General features: G+C 43.3%; 1 protein-coding gene across 1 annotated transcript in view; it reads left to right on the top strand.

Annotated features, from left to right (window-relative positions):
* The first annotated feature begins 642 nt into the window (after positions 1-642).
* The window catches only part of PRKCQ (protein kinase C theta), a 60688-nt gene continuing 38021 nt past the window's right edge, over positions 643-23309 (top strand). Inside the window, exons 1-3 of the mRNA XM_038187913.2 lie at positions 643-935; positions 19036-19437; positions 20572-20697. Coding sequence (XP_038043841.1) covers positions 20580-20697 — 118 coding nt within the window. The 5' untranslated portion in view covers positions 643-935; positions 19036-19437; positions 20572-20579. The remainder of the gene's footprint in view (positions 936-19035; positions 19438-20571; positions 20698-23309) is intronic.

Here is a 23309-nt window from a genome sequence, read left to right as displayed (position 1 = left end):
CCAACAGTGACATCCACTAGTCTCAAGGCTGGTGTGTTCCTGCAGGATGGGGAGATTCCTGATGGTCTTCTCCAAAACCCTTTCATGCCCACATTTCTGGGGTTTCCTTTCTTTCTTTACACTCCTCTCCCAGCATCCCAGGCATGTTTCCCTTCTCCAGACCCACCTGCCCAGCAATCCCCAGCACCACACCTTCCAGCCCAGGAGGAGGCCACAGGAATGGTGGAGCTGAGACGGTTCCTAAAGGGATGTCCCGGTCAAAACCCATCTCTGATACCCTCAAGCCCCGAAAAAGTTGCACCAAATGGGAACCACCCATCCTTCTTTCATCTAAAAACCTGGTCCAAGGTTGGGCCTGCCTGGAAGAGACACATCTCAAGGACCAAGAATGCAAGACGGTGGGACAAAATGACAAGGAGCAAGAGCACCTCTTTTGCCACCGTGGTTCATGTGCATATTCATCTGGATACGATGCTCACTTCAATACTCACCTCAATGCTCACCTCGCAACCAGCTCCAAGCCCCTGGGGATGGGGTCCTTTGGGGGCAAGCCCGGGGGGAGGCAGGGGGAGCCGGGTGGCGCCGAGGAGAAAAAGGAGGAGGTGAAGAAGGAGGAGGAGGAGGAGGAGGAAGAGGCAGCGAGGGCAGCCCCGGGGGGGGGCGGGGGCGGCCAGCGCTGCTCTCAACCGAGCCGAGCCGAGCTTTATCGGGCCGTATCGCCGAGTCCAGTCGGGCAGAGTCCAGCCAAACCGTGCCAAGCCGAGACGGGGTGAGCCGCGCTCAAGGCGTGCCAAGCCGAGCCAAAGCAAACCGCGCCGAGCCGTGCCAAGCCGAGACAAACCAGGCTGCGCCGAGCCGTGCCAAGCTAAACCAGGCTACACCGAGCCAAGCGGAGCTTCCCTGAGCCGAGCCGAGCCGAGCCGTGCGGGCAGCAGGTACCCCCGGGCCGGGCATCCATCCGTCTCCGGGCATAGGCGGTGCGCGGTGCTTGCGCGGTGTTTGCGCGGTGTTTGCGCGCTGGATGCAGGCAGGAGGGGAAAAAAAAAAAAAAAAAAAAAAAGCTGGAGAAAGCTGGAGAGCAGAGGGCCTGGAGGAGGCTGCCCAAGCACCGGCAAAAAGAAAGTTTGGGGCGCTGTTGGTGCTGTTGGTACCCAGGATGCTGCTCAGGACACTCTGCTTCAGTGATCAGTTTTGTTTCTGGTGCAGGATTTAGAGGCTGACAACTTGAAATCTAGCCAGAGGTCTTTTTTTTTTCTTTCTTTTTTTTTTTTTATTTTCTTTCTTTTTTTTTCTTTTTTTCTTTCTATTTTCTTAAATAAGCGTTTATATTACTTTCAGGTCCTACACCTGATGCCTGTTGCAAGTGTTTGTGGTTTCATAATCACATTTTCCTCCCTTTAAAAAGTGTTGTTTTCTCCCTTGTGACTTCATGCAATACAAAGAAGAGGGGAAAATGAGAAAAACAATGAAAACTGATTATGACCAGAGTGTTATTCAACACATACACACAATAAACAAACTGGAAAAAAAAAGAGAGGGAAAATAATTTCCTCTGCTAGCATCTTTGATGTATTTGTGGTGTTTTTTGGCTACAGCAGTATGCAATAAGACAGTCATCTAGAAGTTGAGTTTTACTGCGGATGATGTATCTCACTTGCTGGGTAAATCATTTTCGGGTCAAACTTGCAATATTCAGCAAACTAGCACTGTAATAAGTTTGAAAGCAGATTTGAGCGGTAAAGAGAAAGGAGCGGTGTCTGTCCCTCCTCCGCTGCGCAGTGTTGTGAGCGACATTTCCTTCTGAAGGAGGGGACTCGAAAACCCAGCCCGGCTGCTCGGTCTCGGGACTCGGGTTATGTTCCCTCCATGCACGTTGGATGCTAATGAAGTTAAACTCTTGGGTGTAATCGGATCCTTTTTAATGAGCCCTTATCGCTGTACTGCAACTAACTTCTCAGATGTACTTTTCTTCAGTCTCCAGTAGTGTGATACTTTGCAGAAAGCAAAGCTTTGCAGAAAGGCAGAAATCTTTTTACGGGCCCTTTTTTTTAAAATTTCCACCAATGAAATGACAGTGGCAAAGAAAAGGACATGAGCAGCTGAAAGCCACTCAATTGAGTCATGCTAATAGCAGATTATTTAGTAAGGTTACCAGGGCAGGAAGAGATAAAGTTTCACTGAACTCGCTATTAAAAAAAAAAAAAAAAAAAGTGGTGGGGGGAGGGAGAAGCAGAACTGTTTGCAGCAAATAGGTCAATGTTCTGACTTTTGTATTTTTGAACAGACAAATCCTTGAGATCTTGGACCTGTCCTTTGATATTTCTTCTTTTTTTGTTTGTTATTGATTAGGGAAAAAAAAAAAAAAAAGGACCCCACATCCCAGCTGAAACCATGTGGCATTTAGGGTCTCTGGGGAATGCATGCAAGGAGCCCGGTGGAGGGACCAGCAAGGAGCAGCTGCTCCAAGGAGGTCCCTGTCCCACCTGGTTGTGGTGGAGCAGGGCTGCAAGGAGCTGGAGGTATCATAGGGGCTCCTAGGACAGTCACTTGCACGAAGCTCAGCGACCCACCGAGCTGTGCACTTAAAATCAGTTGAATCTGGATCTTAGTGGAGGCTCTGGGTACCTGCTTCTGTTTCTTGGGTGGTGTTTAGGCTGATCATGAGACTGAGCTGTGCATCCCTGAGCTGTGCTGCACTCCTTAGTTTCCTTCCATGACTTTCTGGCCAGCCCCTAGGACACCGGATGAATGAAGCATATAATGCTTCAGAGGTCTCAGAGATGGAAGACTCCCCTCTTTAAGCTGGTGGCACAGCTGCACTGGTATAGGTGATGCAAAGCTTAGCTGGGCTTTCTCCCCACTTCTACATATCCTTTGGGATTTTTTCCAAAGCCCCATCAAGGCTTCAGATCCCCCCCTCGAACCTCCACCCTGCATCTCATCACTCCCCCTCTGCTCAGGCTGTTTTTATAATCACCCCACTGCACTGGGCAAAACTTTTCACTTTTTTTTTTTTTTTTTTCACAGCAAGGAGAGCTAAGAACAGAGGGTTGTTCCTCAGCCTGGGTGGAGCTAACACTTTTTTTTTTTTTTTTCTGCCTCAAGGGTGCTTCCTTTCAAAGAAAGTCACTCAGTCGCTCTCAGAGCTTCTCACGGATGCACTGTGCGCCTCCGCATCACATCAGAGGTGGAGGGCCTCATAAGAAAAGCTTAGAGGGAGAGACAAGGAAGGATGGAGGGAAGGAGAGCCCCAGCATCTTAGTTTCCCAGCATGACAAGTTCTTGCTTTTCCTCCTTTGAAACTTTTCCAGGTTAGTCCCTCTATTATCCTCCCACTCTGGTTGTTCCGAAGGAGGTGATACGGTGAATATAACTTTTGGTGGCAACTTTTTGGTTTCTTCTCTTGTTGCCTGGGTTTAATTGCAAAGAAAAGGCAGACCTGTGGCAGCCCAGGAAGGAGGTGAAACATTAGCTGTCTTCTAGGGCTTTGTCAGAAGGGCTGCTCTCAAAGCTGGTCTTGGCTTTTGGCATATACATTTATGGATCTAAGTTTAAAAATCTGGTTGCAAATTCTGCTGTTGCTTCCCATTTCTGAGGCCGGGGTTTGTGTAAGTGGAGTGTTGTTGTTTGCATAAGCTTTGAAAAAGGGATTCTTGAAATAGAAAAGGAAGAGAAAGTCAATACAGTAGTATGAATACCCAAAACCTGTATGCACGGAAGTATTTGTAGGACTAGCCAGGACCTTGGTCCCTTTATCACAGGTATGTGCAGCTTACAAATGCATGAACAGTTCCTTTGCAGGGTTACTCACGTGCCGTCTTCTAACCCTCACACAGAAACATTCACGGGATCATGTTCTTGCTGCACATCAGACGGCAGTCTGTGAGATCCTACAAGCTCATCTGGAGTTTCTGTTCTGCTGCATTGTTTTCTGTTTGCCTGTATTGCATCCTAACCAGAGCATCTGACTCCTGCTTGTAGGCCTGGCTAGAAGGAAAGCAGTGACAATTGCAGAGTGCTTCCCGTGTCATTGCTTGTTTGTGTTCATTTTGTGATTTATTAGGCCAGGTTTTTAATTTGTCGTCACCTACCAGATCACATCCAGCAGAAGAGACAGAGTTTATTAACTATGATGTGTGAAGAACAAACAAGGATTAATTTTTAATTTATGCACAGCTGTTTTAGGAGCAGATAATTCCTCTGGTTTGTCTGGTACCTTGCAGCAACACCACTGCTTTGAGGCAGCTTGCTGGGGCAGAGTTGTGCCATCCCACTTGGGGATATTTTTAGTTCCACCTGTGTGTAAAAATACTTTCCTGTGTTCGGTCTTTCGGGGCAGAAATGCTGAATGGAAGAAGTATGTGGTGGTATAGGATGTATTCAGGATGAGATGAAAGGAAAACGGTGCAGCTTTCACAGAGCTGTACCTTGTCTCTCTCACCCCGTCAGCGTGGTGCCGTGCGGTGCGGATGTAGGGTTCAGTTATCTCTAAAATGAATTTCTTGATATTCATCTGAGCCGTAAAGAGCCCTGAGATTTACAGGTGATAAACTCTATGTAACGTTTTCATGGGTTTTGTGAATGGTCATTGCCTTACTGACCTATTTTGGGGTGCTTCTCAGTAGTGAGCTGCCTCAATTTTTATATCTTTAGATTTGTTTGACTCTTCTTCAAAAGACAAGCATCCCCTTTTCGTTATCACTGTCAAGTACAAATGCCCTGCTTATCTCCAATAGATGCAACAATAGTCAGAGCATATGCATAGGAAATATCAACCTTAAAAGACAAATATTTCAGATCGATAAATAACGGAGAACTATTAATCTTGTGACCATCTGAGCAAAGTACTCAGTGTGATTATGTTAGTCTTGTGACTCCTGTTTTATCTGCATCAGGGAAGTGCAGGGGGTCGTAATGCTGTGCCCAGTTTAGGGCATCCTCACCCTGCCAGTTCCACGGGGGGAGAAGGGCTGCTGGATACAGCTCATCATGTCAGTCCTTCATGCTGCACCCTCTGAAATGCATTTCCTGCATGACCAAGTGTTTTGCCCTACAAGCGTTTGACTCACACCATCGCTAAGCTGTTCAGGACCTGAGCTGTGTGTCAGTCTGGACCTGGCTGTAAAACAGCAGTAAAACTTTCATGCTTTGCACAAAGATTAGAGAGAAAGTAGCCCTGAACTGGCTGGGAGGTTATGTAAGCAAAGAGGGGCCTCAGCCACCAGAACAGTGTGAAAAACCTCAGCATATCTACAAAACCAGGCCATGAACTTCACTGAGCAGTATTAGTATTAGGCTGTGTGTAGACCTCAGATGAAACAGGACAGAAAAGTTCAATCTGCCCTATTCTGCCCAAGGCCAGGGAACTTTTACCCTTCCATCAGGAGATGACTCCACTTCTTCAGGAGCTCTTCTGCTATCTATTTCTAGAGAAACCGTATCTTTCAATGCACATTTTTTGATTTGTATCTCATCAGGAATGCCTGATGAATACCCGAGATTAGAAAAAGAAAAAGCCCTGCATGGTTGTGAACTAGAAAACAGAAAGCACAACTGTGTCAGGTTTTTCACGAGAAATATGTATTTTAGCAAATTGTTGCTACGTTGAAATAATCTCCTAGCATAAACAAGGCAGCTACAATGATGAAAAAATTCAGACAGTTTTCATTCAGGGTTGCCAGACAATAAAGAGTTAAAGAAAAGAAGCTAATGTGACATCAAAGAGAGGTGCCTATAGGAGATGGTTGAAACATCTTCCTCAGTGTGTAAAGGCATTCAAAGACAGCACTAACAACACTTCTCTACTTAGCACATCATAATTATCAGCAAATATGACAGTAGAAGGACTCCGTAATTACTACAGCTCTGATCAGGAGATGAGGATGAAATAGTGCAGGAAGAAAGCATTAGAAAATATCATCGTAGTCAGTTTAAAATATACGTAGGAGCAAATGTACATTATAGCAGTGGTAGCAAAACCGTTATACATATGGAAGTAGAAATCATGAGTGAAGTTGGTGGAAGGAAAAAGGAAGCTTCAGGGTTACAGACTTGGTTGGTTTTAATGGACAAGAGAAACAAATAGTAATAATAAAAATGTTTTTATTTCCAATGCACAGAAAAAATATTATTTTTTTTTTGGTTCTTTAGCGGAAATATTTTGGTCCTGAAAAAACTGTTTGGATTCTGAATGCTGTTATTGTGTGACACAGGAATTTAGTTAGGGATGGTGTGCACTCCTCTGTTCAGCTGGTCTCCTGGATGCATTGTGACTTCTTGTTATGTGGTGCAGAAAGATGCTGGCCCTGTCCCAGCACCCCTGGAAATAATGCTCATGGAAGATGTGATCCTCTGGATGAACCTTCCGGGCAGAAAGAACGAGGATATGGGAGAACCGTATCTATAGTTTCAGCCATGAGGCTGGCTGAATCAAAACATCTGATTTTGTACATGTTTCCTGGAGCAAAAGCTAACTTTTCTTCAGAAAATACTTCCTTTTTCTTTAGTTGAAAAAGTGGTTCTGTATCAAAAAAATTGACAGAATTTTCTGTGACAACAAAAACCACTGCCTCACCACCAGTTGTCTATGGAGAGTTTTATTATTTAAAAGGAAAAGGGTTGAAAAGGTCATTCGAGGCTCTGGGGGTAACATGGGAAAAGATGTGAGCCCGCCTGCAGAAGTAGATCACTGAGTGGTGGAGATAGGGTAAACCTCAGACCCAACACAACAGCGATCTGGGACAGGAAAATCCCTGTATAGACAGACTAAGAAGGAGATGGTTGTGAGATGGGTAGAAGATACTTAGGTTTATGGTGAGTGGTGATTTTGGGGCTGGAGATGGCCAATAGGTTTCTCCCTGCTGCCAGAAGATGAAGGTTTAAGCTTCTGAGTCACGTATTTAGGTCTAGCATACAATAGAAAACTACTGTTCAGTTTCTTCAGCTCCTTCCTTGGCTTCATTAGCATTATTCCCTGGCAGGAGGATTGATACCTACATACCTTACTGGAATGGCTAAGACTAAAGCACTTTTGTTCCTTGCTCCTTTTCAAAAAAGAAAGAGCTATCTCAGGCCGTCCTAGGCCCATTTTATGGAGGTAACTGCATCCTCTTAGGTGATATCCATGACAAAGTACCTTTTTACTCTTTACTTTTTTACGGAAAGGAGGCCCTGTAGCCCCAGTACCAGAGCACAGCCATTCAGACTCTGGAGTAATGCAAGCATTCCTTTTCCTCAAACGCCCAATTTGTAGGCAACATGGAGCCATCGTTTACTTTCAGAGTGCTCTCTAGAGATAAATATTAATTTAGTGGACTCAAATGTTCATCTTATATTGTCCAAAGCAAGTCCCAGTCCCAAAATAAAGCACCGATCTCTTAACATGTGTCTACAGCAACACTGCTCCTTGCTGGCGTATCTTTGGTGTTAAGCAAGGGATTAGACCTGCTGCCCACCCTTTCCTGCTGGGCCACTAGATGAGGGCAAACATGTCCAGTTCTTTATCACATCTGGATTCATTGACAATGCTAATAAAATATGAAGTTTGAGCACTATGCCCCAGTCAGTGAGAACATGTATGTGTTAACGTGGTCCCTGGTTGTGGTCTGCTTGAGCAGCACTCTGGAAGGTCTGCTTTAAGTCACAGTGTACAGGGGAGGCATCTTGGTCCACTCAGTGCAGGACATAGGTGCCCATGCACTGCTAATCCCAATGGTATCAGCTTCACTTCACATGCTCAGATTGCCCAGTTTGGGTTCAGTGGTACCTTAATGACCTGGAATGGCCAGGCTTATGGTACATGTGCCAGTCAGGACAGAAAAAAAGATACGCCCTTGCTCTCAGGAAAGGTTGTAGCCAGAAAGGGATAATGAAACTGATGAACTGCCATTGTGTGGCAAGTTTTGGACCTCAGCAGGGCAGGTAAGAACAAATGTTTCTTCCTGGTCACCAGCATGGGTCTGTTCCTCACTGCTCTGTCTGGGCCAGATGTTGTAGTCTAAAGCATGACCCTAAAAAGTCATCTATGGGGATAGGGCTGTGGACGGAATACTCTGTTTGCTTCCGTGAGGCATTTGAAAGACCCAATAAAACAGTATAACAGGCAACGCTTAATCTAAGCTGTAGCTCTAAGTCAAATACAAACATTTTTTTTCTGTCGTCACATGTAGATATCTCATTCCAGAGCAGACACCCACCCAGGCCAGGAAGTGCAATTCCCCTCCTACATGTCACCGTACCAGATGTTTTCTGGAAACAAACAAACAGAAAATAAGCACAGCCCATCCCAGAGAGTGTAAGTGCTGTTGCACCACTACAAATGCACACATTAGCTGGGAGCATGGATTTAAGGCAGTTCATCTCAGGGGTGCATGGATCAAGAGCGATATATTTTCAAAGCAGACTGGCTGTAGGGCTTTTGTTAACTAGTTGTTTTGTGGAGCTATGCTCATGTTTTGTGGGAGGAGAACCCCTCTCAAAAAAATGTATCCATAGCTTTGGACTGACGGTAAGGTGTTTTTTTGGTTTGGTAATGTGTACTTTGTCCATGTTGCCAATTAATGCAGCAGCTCAATACTTCAGACCAAATTCTGTCCTCAGCACCAAACAGACAGGAGCAGTAGCCTCACTGTGTGCTGAATGTGTGCATGTGAGAGGACAAATTTAGCCTGTAATCTAAATAAACTGCCCAAGTGTGTGGCTTTAATACTATTTTTAAGAGAGAGAGAGAGAGAGAGAGAGATGCTAATGGCAGTAGAATTATTTGCAAATACAGAAGTGTAAGTAACTTTCTGAAGCCTGCAGACTTGTTGCAGATTTGCTTTAGCACAAGTGAAGCAGTAATATAGCTTAGTCTTTTAGTGACCCCATGACTTTGTGAAGTAGCAGACAATCTTCAGGGATACCCAAGGACGCTGAAGCCAAAGACATGATGGCTGTCACAATAATGAGAAGGCCAAGCTTTAAAGTCAGCTAGTGCCAAAGTTCCCTGGGAACCTCACTCCAGACTTTTGTGAGCATTTTGGGAGCAGAAACCTAACTTCTATATTGTTTCAAAAGTAAAATAAATGTTTAATTTTTCACTTGCATTCAAGCCTTTTCAGGAGGTTTTTGATGTGGTCATTTGAATTTTCTGTGGAGTTTCTATATGTTGGTGAGCATGTAACACAAGTCAGGAATAGTTGGAGTGGGAGAAGAATCCATCTGAGTGAAAGTGGAGGCATTTTGGACTTGATATGTTGAGAACAGAAGGAACAGCTGAGGCTTACAGACATTTGTTCTGTCTTGAGAATGGGATTTAGGCACGGTTGTACCCTACTTATCCATGGAAACCAGAGAGACTAATAGTGATGAGGGAGTCACCATTATTTCTCTTGAAGCACTGTACACCCACTAAGAGCTGAATTTAGCCAGGTTTTCCCCTCCCACTGTTGCTTTCTGCAACAGAGCAGTGACAGTTGCTATTTATGTTCTGATTTATAACATGGGTAAAACAGTAAAGAACATGCATCCCCCAGCTTCCGTTTTCAGCTCTCCTGTCCCCTCCTTCCCTTCCTACAAGGGGAGGGTGTTTATCAAGGCAACCGTAGCCATTGTCACTAAAACTTTTGAGTAAATTATTTCCAATATACAAGGTATCTGAAAAACAACCCGCTTTCTCCCTGTCCCCCCCCTGCAAAGCAAGGTGATGCTCTGTAATGTGTTTTCTAGCAAGACTTGAAAGGATGGTGCATGTACCAAATCTCATCATTAGAAAACTGAGTTATACAGCTTAGCTCAGTTTTTCCAGTTTCTAGTTTCTAGCAGTGTCCTTTTCATTATTTATAGACAAGATTCAAAACCCATAGAAAGTTAAACAAAGATTTCAGTGAGTTTTGTTTCAGAGTCCACTGCACTTAGGTGAAGCTCTAGACCAGCATCATGTCCTCGGTTTGTTCATCTCTATTTGGAAAATGTGTGTTAATTCATTTGGGTCTGCATGCAGACAAATACCCCTAAGACGGTCTTTGATTTTTTTTTTTAATTGCTGACTGGTGAGACACACAGCTGGGAGCCACCTGCTTATGTCTCCAAAGCCACAGACAAACTTCTCCACCTGAACTAACTGCCTGGTCTCTGTCTGCTGTGGGGAGAAGGACATTCAAAGCCAGCAGGCATTTTGCCCGTATTAGACAGACACGTTGGAAAGAGAGGAATTGAAAACCCAGGAGTCCTCTTTCTTTCTGCTGTTCATGAAGGAAGCGTGGAAGGACTAGTCCATAAGCAGATTCATAAGGAGTAGATAGTAGTGTGAAGTTAAGTGTCAGGAATCCCAGACACATACAATCATACAATAACCTGAGTTGGAAGGAACTCACAAGGATCATTGAGTCCAATTGGCTTCACACAGGACCACCCCAAAACCAAACCCTATGTCTTAGAGTGCTGTCCAAATGCTTCTTGAACACCAGCAGGCTCGGTGCCGTGACCACATCCCTGGGCAGCCTGTCCCAGTTCCTGATCACCTCTGGGTGCAGAACCTTTCCCTAACCCGCAGCCTGACCCTCCCCTGTCCCAGCTCCATGCCGTTCCCTCAGGTCCTGTCGCTGTCCCCAGAGAGCAGAGCTCAGCGCCTGCCCCTCCGCTCCCCTCGTGAGGGAGCTGCAGGCCGCCATGAGGCCTCCCCTTGGCCTGCTCTGCTCAGGGCTGAACACACCAAGGTTCCTCAGCCGCTCCTCACACATCTTGCCCTCTAGACCCTTCATCACTTTTGTAGACTTCCTTTGGACACATTCTAATACTTTTATGTCCTTGCATTGTGGCAACCAAAACCACACACAGTGCTCAACCAGTGTAGAGAAGAGCAGGACAGTCACTCCCCTTGCCCAGCTGGCCATGCCATGCCTGAGGCACCCCAGGGTGCAGTTGGCCGCCCTGGCTGCCATGATGCTCTGTTGATTCATATTCAACTTGGTGTCAACCACAGCCCCCAGATCCCTCTGTGGGGCTGCTCTCCAGCCTCTCATCCCCCAGTCTGTACACATAGCCAGCGTTGCTCCATCCCAGGTGCAGAATCTGGCACTTGCTTTTGTTAAAATTCATGTGGCTGGTGATTGCCCAGCCCTCTAATTTGTCAAGATCTCTCTGCAAGGCCTCCCCGTCCTCGAGGGTGTTAACAGCTCCTCCCAATTTAGTGTAATTTGCAAACTTACTTATACATTCTAGTATAACAAAAGTTGCAAACTTACTTATACTTTCTAGTCCTACACCCAAGTCATTTTTGAAAGCATTGAATAGGACTCACCCTAAAACAGAGCCCTGAGAAACCCCACTCACGATTGTTTTATGGTAGGGGCAAAGAGGAGAGGCAAGGGGACCTCCAGTGTGTCAAGGTCATAAATGGACACATATTTATGTGGAAGAAGTGACCATAGGCTAGTGCCTGGGGACCATTGGCCCTCTTTGGCAGAGGACCCCACTAGTAGAAGCAACACAAGCTGCAGTTTCATCTACACTTGGGCGTATTTTTTCTAATGACACAGGGAAAGACATGGTGGTGGATGATCAGTGAGCAGAGGGAGGTGACATGATAGAGGAGCAGGACAAAGGTTTAGCTGAATGAGCTTTAGGCCATGGTACTGTACTGATCTGAACCTCAAAAATTACTCCTTTTAGTTGTAATGCCTGAGGTTCTTGCTAAAATTTCAGTGATACTGGTCAGCCTCTTCATGGTGCAGCTTCTACTTGCACAACCCCTCTGAAAGTTCTGGTTCTGTAGCTATACTTTTGACAGCAGCTTTGCTTTCACTTCAGAAGTGGGGATTATTTTACCTTTGGGACTGTGGTGAGGAAAGGTCATAACTGATTACAGCTTTTGTATTCTCTTTTTGTCAGCCTTGGAGCAAAACATCTACATGATTTCTTCGGTCAGACCTTTCTTCTTTGATCATAGTAAAAATTATCTCATTTGACTTCAAGAAACAATTGCTTTTTCTATCTTTGCAGTAACTGCTTTAGCTGTAGTAGCTGTAATTCATACCATTTTACAGAGGTGACATGGCTTTGTTCTGGATTTTGTGTATGTATCAGGGGTACCTCTGTACTGCCCCTGTATAGCCATTGTAAAAAAAAAAAAAAAAAAAGAGAGAGAAAGAAAAAAAAAATCTCAGCACTTTGGTCTAAAATAAATTTTGACTGAAATTTGTATTGCTTTCTTCTATGCACTGTGCCTCCCATATCCCCCTAGTTAGGGAGATAACTGAAGGTATAAGCACAGAAATAAACTGGTGGAGAAATGACCTCTCAAAATTGGTGTGAGCTAAATGTTAAGTGGGGTGAATAGATGCAGAGAGAAAGAGATGGAAGGTCTCTGAAGAACCCTCATGAGTCTCTGATGCTGAGGAAAGGACACCAAACTGTAAGTGTGAAGAGGGCTTTCAGCCCAGCTGGAGCCAGAGCTACTATGTTTAAATAGAAATGTAGTTTTAAACTGAGCTCTTGTATGACTGCAGAAGAGGGAATAATGTGTTTTATGAGTTTCTTTATGAAGGTGTCTGGTGTCCAGAGCCATTTGGAGTAGGAAAGGCACAGAGGTTGATCTTACTCTTGTGTCGACAAGAGAGGGCATGAGTGTGGCATCTACAGAAAGAGTCCTGAGACTGATGGCAATTAAAAACTCATAGGGGGTGATTTTGGTGAAACCTTTGTGGCAAAGATTAATGGAGCAGAGAATGAAGGCAGAAACTGCAGGTCTGCCAGGTTCCATCATGCAAAGGTATTCTGCTTTTAAGGTATTTTAGCAGAGTAAACTTGAAATGCAAGGGTGTGGAAAAAATCTGAATTATTTGAAATATCCATGGTGGTGCTCATTTTAAAGTGTGAGCTGGGCCAGGTGCTCACGGGAGTAAAGCCCAAGTTGTTGGTGTGCCTAAAATGTAGAGATTTGGCAACCAGGCATTTTCTTGTGATTCCTGTCCATTGAACCTGACAGAACATGTCCAGTGCTGGAGAGAAGCAGGGAGAAAACACTAATTTGCTTTAAAATAATAGAGCAATCTGTAGAGAAAACAGGGACAATCCTAGATCAAAATTAATTTTCTAAAATGTTTCTGAAGTCTTTTTTGTCACACATGGGTAAGGTGTGGTTATTTAACATGGATTTCAGTTACAATCTGAGGATCCTCTGTGACAAATTTGGCCACGTTTTTGAGGAATATGTGGTAACACTAAGCACACAAGCTTCGTTCCTGACAGATGGCTAGACAGATACGTCAAGGATGATGTAGACTATAGTCTGCCAGGAGGCAGAGGGATGAGCAAAATGCTCTTTCCCAGCCCAATATTTCCATGATTCTAGGTCCAAATACCTTTAGCAGATTTACAGATTAAATAAATACATGAAATACCTCTACCACTGAACAAGGTTGAACGCAGGCATGAAATTCTGCCTGCAAAAGGAAGGATGCTAATATGTTCCATTATGGCCTCGCCCTTTCCTCTGGACTTATTTTATTTTATTATAAGGGAAAGAAAGTGAAAAAAAAAGAAGTGCAGATTGGCTGGAAGGTCAGAACATTACTGGCAATTCTGGTACATGATGGTGAAGTATTTCAGGAAAACGCCACTTGTGTCATTTAAAAACACACACACAAATAATACACAGCAAGAGCTCTGTTAACCAGTATCAAAATCTTAGAAGAAATACAGGAACTGCTGGGCTAACGAATGAGAGAGCAAAGGAAAGGCGATAGTTACATAGGAAAGGAGATAGCTACATCTCGGTTCAATATATTTTATTTTCCTCATTACACCAGATAGCTCTCTGAAAGTGTTTTGTGTGCAGTGTTTGAAAAGCTAGGCACTGTCATTTCAAGTTTGGCCTGTGTTTGTTAGAAGACAGATAAAGTCTGAAAGAAAATTCAGTATTAAAAATTATAAATAAATAAAATGGGGATAGTTATTTTTTAAATGTTTCCTTGGTGTTTTTGTGGCTTAAATGTTGCAGAAATGAAGCGATGCAGGAAATTAAACTAGCCAGAGCTCTCTAGGAAAATAAGAAAGTAAAACCAGTAAGTTGCTTTTAAAAATCTGGGCCCAAAAGCAAAACCAAACAAACAAAAAGAAAAACCACACACACAAAAGAAAGGATATACAAAAGAGAGTCAACTGAACAATTGTGCTTCTTTCAGATAGGACAGGTAAGGGTGCAAGTTTGCTTTGTTTTAGGAGCATATATGACAAACATCTGCTAAAGATGCGGTTAAAAGGGTTCAGACCTAGTTTCAGTGATGGAAAGCTATTCCCAATAGAGGTTTGGCTTTCTCTTTTTGGTGGGTCTGCTCTGCTCCTCTTTCTAGTTTACAGAAATAACAAGGGCTTTAGTTTTTAAAATCTTGCCTCGAGAGAGAGAGAGAGAGAAATTCAGAGTCTCCTGGAAAACAAAAGGTGTATCTGAAAGAGACTGTCCTTCTGATGGGAGAATTTGGCTCTTTTATGTGAGAAAATTTTAGAAGTGCTGAGGAGCGTTGCTCCGGACCCTCTTTCCATTTTTAGCTTGCCTCTCAGAGCGGATGGTTTTGGCCCCAGCCAAGCAGAAAGAGTGGGGTCCCCACCCAGTTGTATTTCACTGTTCTTTCAGGCTATCACAACTGTTAGGCATTAATGCACCTGCTCCCAGATCAAGCCCGAAGGTCTGTGCCCTCTACACTAGACATCTGCAGTAGGATTTGTCTGATGTTGGGCTTCTTTGGGGTAGATGTTGTCATACTGGCTAGCAGGAAAATAGTGATTACAGGATGGGATTGGCCTAACTTATTTTAGATGTCTTCTTCAGGAGGGCATGAAGCATGCCCTACAAGTACTTATATCTCTTTAATGGGTAATCATAGAATGAGATGGGAGCTGGGGTGATGAGCTCTTCAGTTATCTGCATATATTCGTGTGGATCTACCGGCAGAGTGGCCACAATTTCCCAGTCTCTTTATCCCTACCAACACGCAGTTGCTGCATGCCTTCCCACATCAACATTTCTGCTTTGTGCAGTCCCCCATGGCTGCACAGCTGCAGGATCAGTCAGATCAAGAAACAGATACAGCTGCAAACTCAATTGAAGAGTAAGGAAAAGAAGAAGGGCTGCTTTTAGAGAAACCTGTTCCCTGGTCCCATACTGTACACCAACAGCTGACACAGTGCTGGAAGAGGTTTGAGAACCTGCGCTCTGAGATGGGGTGGAAGGCTGAACACTATCCTTGCACATAGCTGGCATTTAGGTGTGCTTAAAGCAATTGTCAAATGATAACATAAGGATAACAAAGCACAAACTTCCTGTTTTTAAGACCCACCCAGGCAAGTATCTGCTTCAAGGGTAGTAGATCCCATTCTAGGGTCCATGGATGTATGCAATAAGCACTGGTACTACCAGCATACTCTTTTCTGTGGGATGAAATACCAACCTCACACAACTGTAAATCTGTTCACCTGCTTAAACTCCACCTTAGCTAAATAACTCGTAAGAAAACACATCTAAAGCTCCTGTCTCATCTTGTGCACAATGAATGCAACAGGAAGAAACCACATGAATTCAGCAAGTCCAAACAGCTTTGTTTTAAGGCTATATATAGGAGACCGTGACCAGTTAGCAATGCACTCAGCTTGCCCTAAACATAGCATCACAAGATGGTTCGCAGACATTTAAAGGGAAATCCCCCATTCACATGCCTGCTGTGGGGGCCCCGCAAAAGTCTGGAAGCCTGACTTTCATGTGCCAGAAGAAATGCTTTGCCTGGCTCTGCCAGCCATGGGGAAGCATTCACATGGTGAGCATCACCTGTGAGTTGAAATCAAGTCATTCCAAAAAGTTTTGGGAGGCTCTTTAGTTGGATGGAGGCTGGTACAGTACCAATCCCATCAGACATGGCAGTTGGTCCTGCCTTTCCTCGTCCACTCCTTCTACTGCCTTTGTGAACCTGGCTGCAAATTGGGTAGCTACTATTGGAGAGCAGAGAAATTTAACAGCTCTATAAATTTCCCTCCCTTTCTTCATCCTCCCCTGATCCAGAACCATTGTAAAAGGAAGGTGTGAGAAACACTGAGTGTAACCCGGAGGGTGTCTGAACTTCCTCCTTTACAAACAGGCTGTTTTGATCTCCACTGAAATAACAGGCGGTACGGGCAGACAAAATGAAAGTCACTCAAGGGTGTTATATGCCTGTTCCTACTGCATGGACTATAGAAGCACAGAATCACAGAATACCCTGTGTTGGAAGGGACCCACAACTGAGTCCAACTCCTGGCTCCACACAGGACCACCCAAAACCAGACCCTATGTCTTAGAGCGTTGTCCAAAACTTTCTTGAACTCCAGCAGGCTCGGAGCCATGACCACATCCCTGGGCAGCCTGTCCCAGTGCCCAACCACCTCTGGGTGCCAGAACCTTTCCCTAATCCTCAGCCTGATCCTCCCCTGTCTCAGCTCTGTGTTGTTCCCTTGGGTCTGTACATATAGCAAGGTAGCCCTGTTCCAGGTGCAGAATCTGGATTTTGCTTTTGTTAAACTTCACGTGGCTGGTGATTGCCAAGCTTTCTAATTCATCAAGATCTCTCTGCAAGGCCTCCCCATCCTCGAGGGTGTCAACAGCTCCTCCTATGAAAGTTTTGAAGAGAGCAATGGTTATGGGATATCCAGAGTCAGGGGGCAGAGGCAGGGACCCTAGCCATCACTGTTGGCATCCAGTATCACTCTAGTGGAGTTTCCTTGAAACCTGCAAGAAGACCTTGATGTGTGTTGAGTTATGCTGATGTGCAGGTCTCCACCATCCATACAAAGTGATCTTTGCAGGGTCAGGATCTTGCTTTTTGGTTAGCAGATGTCTGTCAGGAGGTGGAGATAAGTTCATAGCCTTCAGCTGCAACTCCTGGCTCCTTTGCCTCTTGGTGATGCTGATTCTTGGATAGTGAATTAATTCTGCATGCACAGCTTTGCCTAAAAAAAAAAAAAAAAAAAAAAAAAAAGGAAAGAGTTGAAATTATTCCCTCTGTCTTCTAGAAAATGAGAGTTTGATGACATTAGGAAAACAGCATCTCAAATCCAGAAATATTTCCACTCTTCTCTCAGTTAACTCTCATTCAATAAATTGCCATCCTTCCTGCATCACGCATGCATCCATTTTCATTCAGCGTAGCACAGGAGCATCAATCCCACTAAAGGCAGCCGTCTTCACTGCAGTTCTGCTGACTTGGAGCAGAAGCTCAGTTCTTCCACTCTCTTTAACCACAATTGATTAAGGATATTAAGGAGTTTATTACTTCTTAATATCATCTGAGAAGGGTTTCCATATGTTGCATTATTCTCCAGAGTGGGCAAAACTCCCTTGTGCCAATGATGCAAGGTGCAGCATTGATGAACCCCAAGTAAGTTTCATTGGGTAGTTTATTGGAAGAGAGGTTGCAGGTGGCCCTTTATAAAAAGATGTATTTCATCCTTAATTTTCAGATACCTTACAGTATCTTTTCCACTGGGAAATTAAGCAGACACTCTCCATATCCATTGCAGCTGCTTCTAGTGTTAAATTAAACTGCTGCTATTACAGTGAGCCATTGCTGGAGCTGAGTGTGTTGTTCCTTAATTGTTTATGGCTGTGGATTTGAGCCAACTAGCAGTTCTGCAGTGGCAAACACTGGAGAGATGACCTGGAAAACAGATGTTTGGGCCAAAGCCAAGGTGGTTTCAGGAAAGACAGTGAGAGAGAAGCCAGTTATCTGTCTGATTTATTGGACAGGGTGAAGAAATTCACTACAGGGCGGAGTGCTCACACAAAGCTGCTACAACACAAAACTCTGATTCTAGACAGTTTTTGCAAGGTTTATATGGGCAGCTATTGGTTTTCTAGTGCGAGCACTAGTTGAGCCAAACCTACATGCTTTCATGGTGGCTGCAGAACATTTTGTGTGATAGAGTGGTGTATGTGAGGTCCCAGCACAAGTCTTTCAGATCTGATACAATGCAATGGCCTTTTTGAAAGCTGTACTGGCTTTAGGAACCTGATCAAAAACAGTTGGAGCAATGACATTAGTATTTCACAGGACAAGGTGCTTTCACAATCTTATCTGTGTTGCAACTACATTGACTTCATGGAAATATGATGAATACCAGGCTCAAACTCTGCTTCCAGAGACATTTTGATTTGCTTTTCCTTTTGTCTTTGGACTAAGTAAGCTTCTCATATTTTGAAAAAATGAAATGTCTATATATGTTATAAAATATATTATAATATAATATATGTTATAAAAATATATGTTATATGTATATATTATATATATAGTGTTATATATTATTATATGCATAAATACATACATTTATCAATATTTTTAATTTTTGTTAGAGAGATTTTCCTACCTAATTTGATCAGATTTCTCTGCTTCTGTCAGTACAGACAAAAATTTGAGCCTTTGTGCCATGGACCATTCATAATCCTTTCACTGTACTACTGAGCAGTGCCATAAATGCCCTTCTCCACAAAGCTAACCATGCTTAAATATCTAAATGCAAGTGGTTTTCCAGAGCAAGTTCTTCAGAAACTTGGCTAATGTCTGTCTGCAATCCCCTTCAAAGAGATCCTGCCATCACCCTGAGAAGAACATGATTGTATGAATCTCTGACATCCAGCCTCAAACAGAGCTTTGCCTTACCCTTTTTTTTTCTTCTCTTTTCAAGTACATTACCAAAGAGACTATCTGAGTCCCTGCTATTTTCCTGCAAACTCAGTCCGTTTTTTAGTTAATTTAACTCAGGAGCTCAAATGGGAAGTAGAGTCTTCCTATGTTGCTCATTGCATGGATTGGCCTTGCTTAAGGCAATAAATTTAGGGAATCTCCTGCAAAACATTGCCTACTGAAATCTCTGTGAGAATATAGTTGCAGTTTCCTGCACAGGCCACCTCTTTGCAAAAGTCTTAGAAAGCATGGCAGTGTGATTGCTCAGCACCTGTGAACATTCAGGCCAGAATAGCTGGCAGTTCAGTCCCAGTGATAACTGTAGCCTTTTCTCTTCATTTTATAACAGGAAGAAGAAGAACTCACAATATCCAAGAGGCAAGTGAATCAACTACCTGCTGAGACCTGACCATGTGCTAACAGAAAGTTGTTCTGACTTTTACTGTCACACTAGACTTTTGCACAAAAAGGGGCTGATGGAAACTCATCACTCCACACTGCTGGGTAAGAGGGGAGAAACTCAGTCAAAGGATTATGTCTTGGTTTCTCCAGTTTTCCTCTCTCTTTGATGGTCCTGTCTCCTGTTTCTTTGAACGGAGAGTCCAAGTTTTAAAGTTGGACTGGCCAGAGGAGCTCTTATCCTCATTCCTTCACTTGAGAAAATCCTTTCCATGTTGTCCGCAACTGTGATGACCAGAGAAGCCTCTCCAGCCAAAGACTGAACTTGTATATCAGGAATTACCATTTACAGGTAAGAAAATGTCATTCCCAGCAATGAACGTGGATCATCTGACATGTGAAGCTAGAGAAGCTGTCTTTAGGACTGAGCATTATATGTGTAAAAGGGAAGAAAGGCTTGTGGTGCATCCTACCCCACATGTCATTCGACTTTTTGCTTTTGTAGTTGAACAATTTATTTGACTGTTAACAGCTGGTGGTAGGACTCATGCGTTCAACCACGGTGGTCCAAGACACAAACATCTACAGATGAGTTCAAAGTGCCTCTTGCTCCCTGTCGACTAGAGGGGGAGCCAAGAATAACAAGCTCAGGAATTTACACAAAAGTTGTTTGGTAAATGCCAGTCCTTGGGTCCAGATGGCACAAAGATGGGCACCAACTACAGCGGTTAATAATTGCTGGCTTCACTAAATCTTCTCACTAGGAGCTCTGAAAGAGCCTGCAGAGAAGACCAACCCACAGGCTTTGTTGTGTTTCCTGGCATCTTGCTTTTATGTGTTTCTGTTTTCAGCTGCTTAGTATTATCCTGAGATCCATTTTTTTTTCTCCACGCCCTACACAGTGTGGTTCATACGAGCTGAATTTTCTCTTTATAGCTTCACTGATGAATATGGGTCAGCACCCAGTCAGTTGGATGCCTGAGATCATTTCCATGCTGTATATAAATAGTGTGCAGTTATTTCACGGTTTCATGTTCAGCTTGCAGTCTTCCAACAGCCTTGTATTCCCGAAACCCTTTCTATTCTCATAGCATTCAGCTTCATGAATGCGTGACTCAACATCAATTACAGCAGAGGTTGTCCCAGCCAAGAAATTCCTGATTTGGCTCCTATGTATTGTTGTTCTCATTTCTGACAGCTGGTGTCGAGTCACTAGTCCTCAGAGCTGCTACTGCGGGTCCTTCCAGCCTTGCGATGAGTTCAGCTCCGTGGTTAAGCTGACAGCTAAGTTACATTACCTTGTGCACATTAAGCAGTGCTTGGTCAGTCCATCATCTCGCTAGGCAGTGGAGGAAGTCAGAGAGTCTCCAGTTGGATGGATAACTAACGGCTGGCATACCCCTGTCTGGTGGAGATAAGAGGCTGGTTAAAACCAAGGGAATTTTTAGACTCTTCCCAAATATCGCCTGTCTTTTGTTTGACACAGGACTTGTCATGTCTCCCTTTCTGCGTATTGGTTTATCCAACTATGACAGTGGCCCTTACCTGCCATCCCAGGGGGAGGTGATTAATCCTTACTGTGCTGTGATGGTTAAAGAAGCCGTGGAGTCAGGTAAGTGGGGAGGTGTTAAACGTGCATGTGAACTTTTTTAGAAACGTGTGAGTTTTACTTTGCCGTTGCTGGTGCATAGGAAGCATGTGGTAAATCCTTATGAGGGTTTGTGAAGTGCTTTTCAAGTCTAAACAACATGCAAGTTTGGGTTCAGAACTGCCTGCAAAAAGTCTGATTTGAAGATGAAGCTTAACAAAGTCTCTGTCTTCAGTGTGAGGTTATTATCAACTGAATTACAGGTCCCAGCATATGACACAGCTGACGAGCTGAGCTATATTCAGTTTCACTTTTATATGAGCAGTTGCTGTTATGTCAGCTGGGGCTCTAGACAGATAAAGTCTGGGTGTCCTAGGAATATCCTGGAGGTGCTGTCCTTGTTTATCACATTTTTTGAGGAACATACAGGTCCAGTAACTTCCAGCCTAAACAAACAAACAAAAAATAAAAATAAATGAATAAATAAAAGCTCTCAAACATCCCCAGGCTTTGCAGAGGGAGTTAATTTCCCCACAGAACTGTTGTACTGTGTGATATATTTGGAGGTGAAGCTGTCTGTTAAGCTGTTGTTTGTTGTTGTTTCTTTTTCTTTTTTTTTTTTTTTCTGTGTCTGGATATATGGATTGTTGTACACTTTTCCTAACTGAACAGGAATGATGAATCCTCATTGGGAAAACACTTCGTATATGTCTTATGCACAAAAATAGTCTCAGTGAGAGGATGAAAAGTTTTTCAGTTCTGCTTTTCAACAGTCATTGAGATCAAGACCTTCAATGTTAGGAAATTGCTCATATTGGCTGTTATTTATCTTAAATCTTGGACAAATTCTTAACTCGAGTGTTGCGATTCTTTAAAGATTAATTTGACTCAGAAATCACTTTTTATGCCTTGAACCCCCAACTGCCACCCCCACCCCCACTCCCGAATCAAAACTTCAGGGGATGTCAAAGTAGTTTTAAAAAAAGAAATTTTAGAATTTTAAAATAATTTGGTATTTCACTGTTTTTTTTTTGGTTGGTTGGTTGGTTGGTTTGTGGTGGTGGTAGTGTTTTTCTTGTTATTTTCTTTTGTTTTTAAAGAGTCATCATTTATCACACTGAACGTCAGCTTTGTTTAAATTACACTTTCAATGATTCTGAAAGATGTGGTGATTGGTAAAGTCAGGAGGAAAGAAAATGTTGCATGACAAGATATCGCTAAGATTTCACTTTTCACTGAAAATGTGACTTATTTCAGCTCTATGCTGTGCTTGGTTGTTTGCTTTAATGAGACCTTTGAAAGAGCCATAACTCAAACTGAAGCCTCTGTCAGTTCAAAAGTGAATGAAATCAATTTGGGCAGAACAAACCTATATTTATTCATCTTACACAGAGCTGAAATTGTTTTCTGGCACCTAACAAACAAAAATGTACTAACTAGTGGCTATAATTTCTGTGTTTTGGAGAACCTTTAATAATAATAATAATAGTAAGTTGTAATAATAATACCCTAACAATGAGAAATGAAAAAATGTGTTTGGAAGAACATTTTTTCCATTAGTGAGGATCAAATACAGAAAACAAAATGATGTGTTTCTGTTAGGTGGGGTGTAATTGCAGTTTTCTGACGGTTACATATTGAAACAGCCAGAGGGACTCTTCTCTTGTGAATTTGGTCTCTGGTCCTCATCATGTCCGTGATAGCAGCAGGAACCTCACAAGACTGATTCATTGTAGACCCTTGGAAGACATTGCTCTTAGACACCCTCTGTCAGTAATTGTGTCAATGTCTAACCTCACCTAAAGGTGATTAAGCCAAGGTGGTGGGATCCATCTCCCCTATTTCCAGCTTTCTGCAAGGATATCTGAGCAAGTTGGACACCGTTGCATTACAGCCCAGGGGATCAAGCAGAGATGGTGAATTCATCTCATCTTAAGGAAGACACCTAGAATAGATCTTATGAATCACACCCTAGAAAAGCCCAGTGCTCTTCACTGACTCTGAGGGTAGGTTAGACAATCTGCTCAGAGGTACGTGCCTGATATTCAGTGAGATGAGCCTAGTGCTAAATGCCAGAAATGATCTCAACATGACCATCCACAAGGGTTGTGCTCAAACAGCCTCAGAGAAGGCAAAAGGCAACGAGAATCACAGGACGAATGTTAGTTGAGAATATCTGAAAGAGCTGCATTCTGGTTTGTGATTTTTGTTCATTATTTACTCTCCAATTCCCAGTTTTCACAGAGCACTTGTAGTGATGAAATTCAAAACATTTTTATTGCGATGCCTCGTTATGCAAATTTTGGCTGAATTGGCATGTCCAGGAAACAGAAATGTGTCTGCTGCAAAGGCTTTAAGAGATACAAAAAACCCTGACTGCCAGACTTGTGCTCTGTCTAATGCATGCCAAGTATTTCTTCACATCAAATGATGACTATACAACAGTAAGAGCTGAATCCATGATAGATCTAATCCCAATTTTCTGCATTTTTTTTTTGGAACTATTTTGGTAGATGTGTCTACTGTGGCTTTTGCAAAGTCCTTCTATGGACTGGATATACTATGTGTAGCACTAGGAAAGTAAGGGTATTGGTATTTGTTTGTTTGTTTGTTTGTTTGCAAAGGGACAAGTGATA

Source organism: Anas platyrhynchos, chromosome 1, assembly GCF_047663525.1.
Source record: "Anas platyrhynchos isolate ZD024472 breed Pekin duck chromosome 1, IASCAAS_PekinDuck_T2T, whole genome shotgun sequence".
Taxonomy (NCBI): Eukaryota; Metazoa; Chordata; class Aves; order Anseriformes; family Anatidae; genus Anas; species Anas platyrhynchos.
Note: the sequence above shows the minus strand (reverse complement) of the source record. Positions and strands in the feature narration are given on the sequence as shown.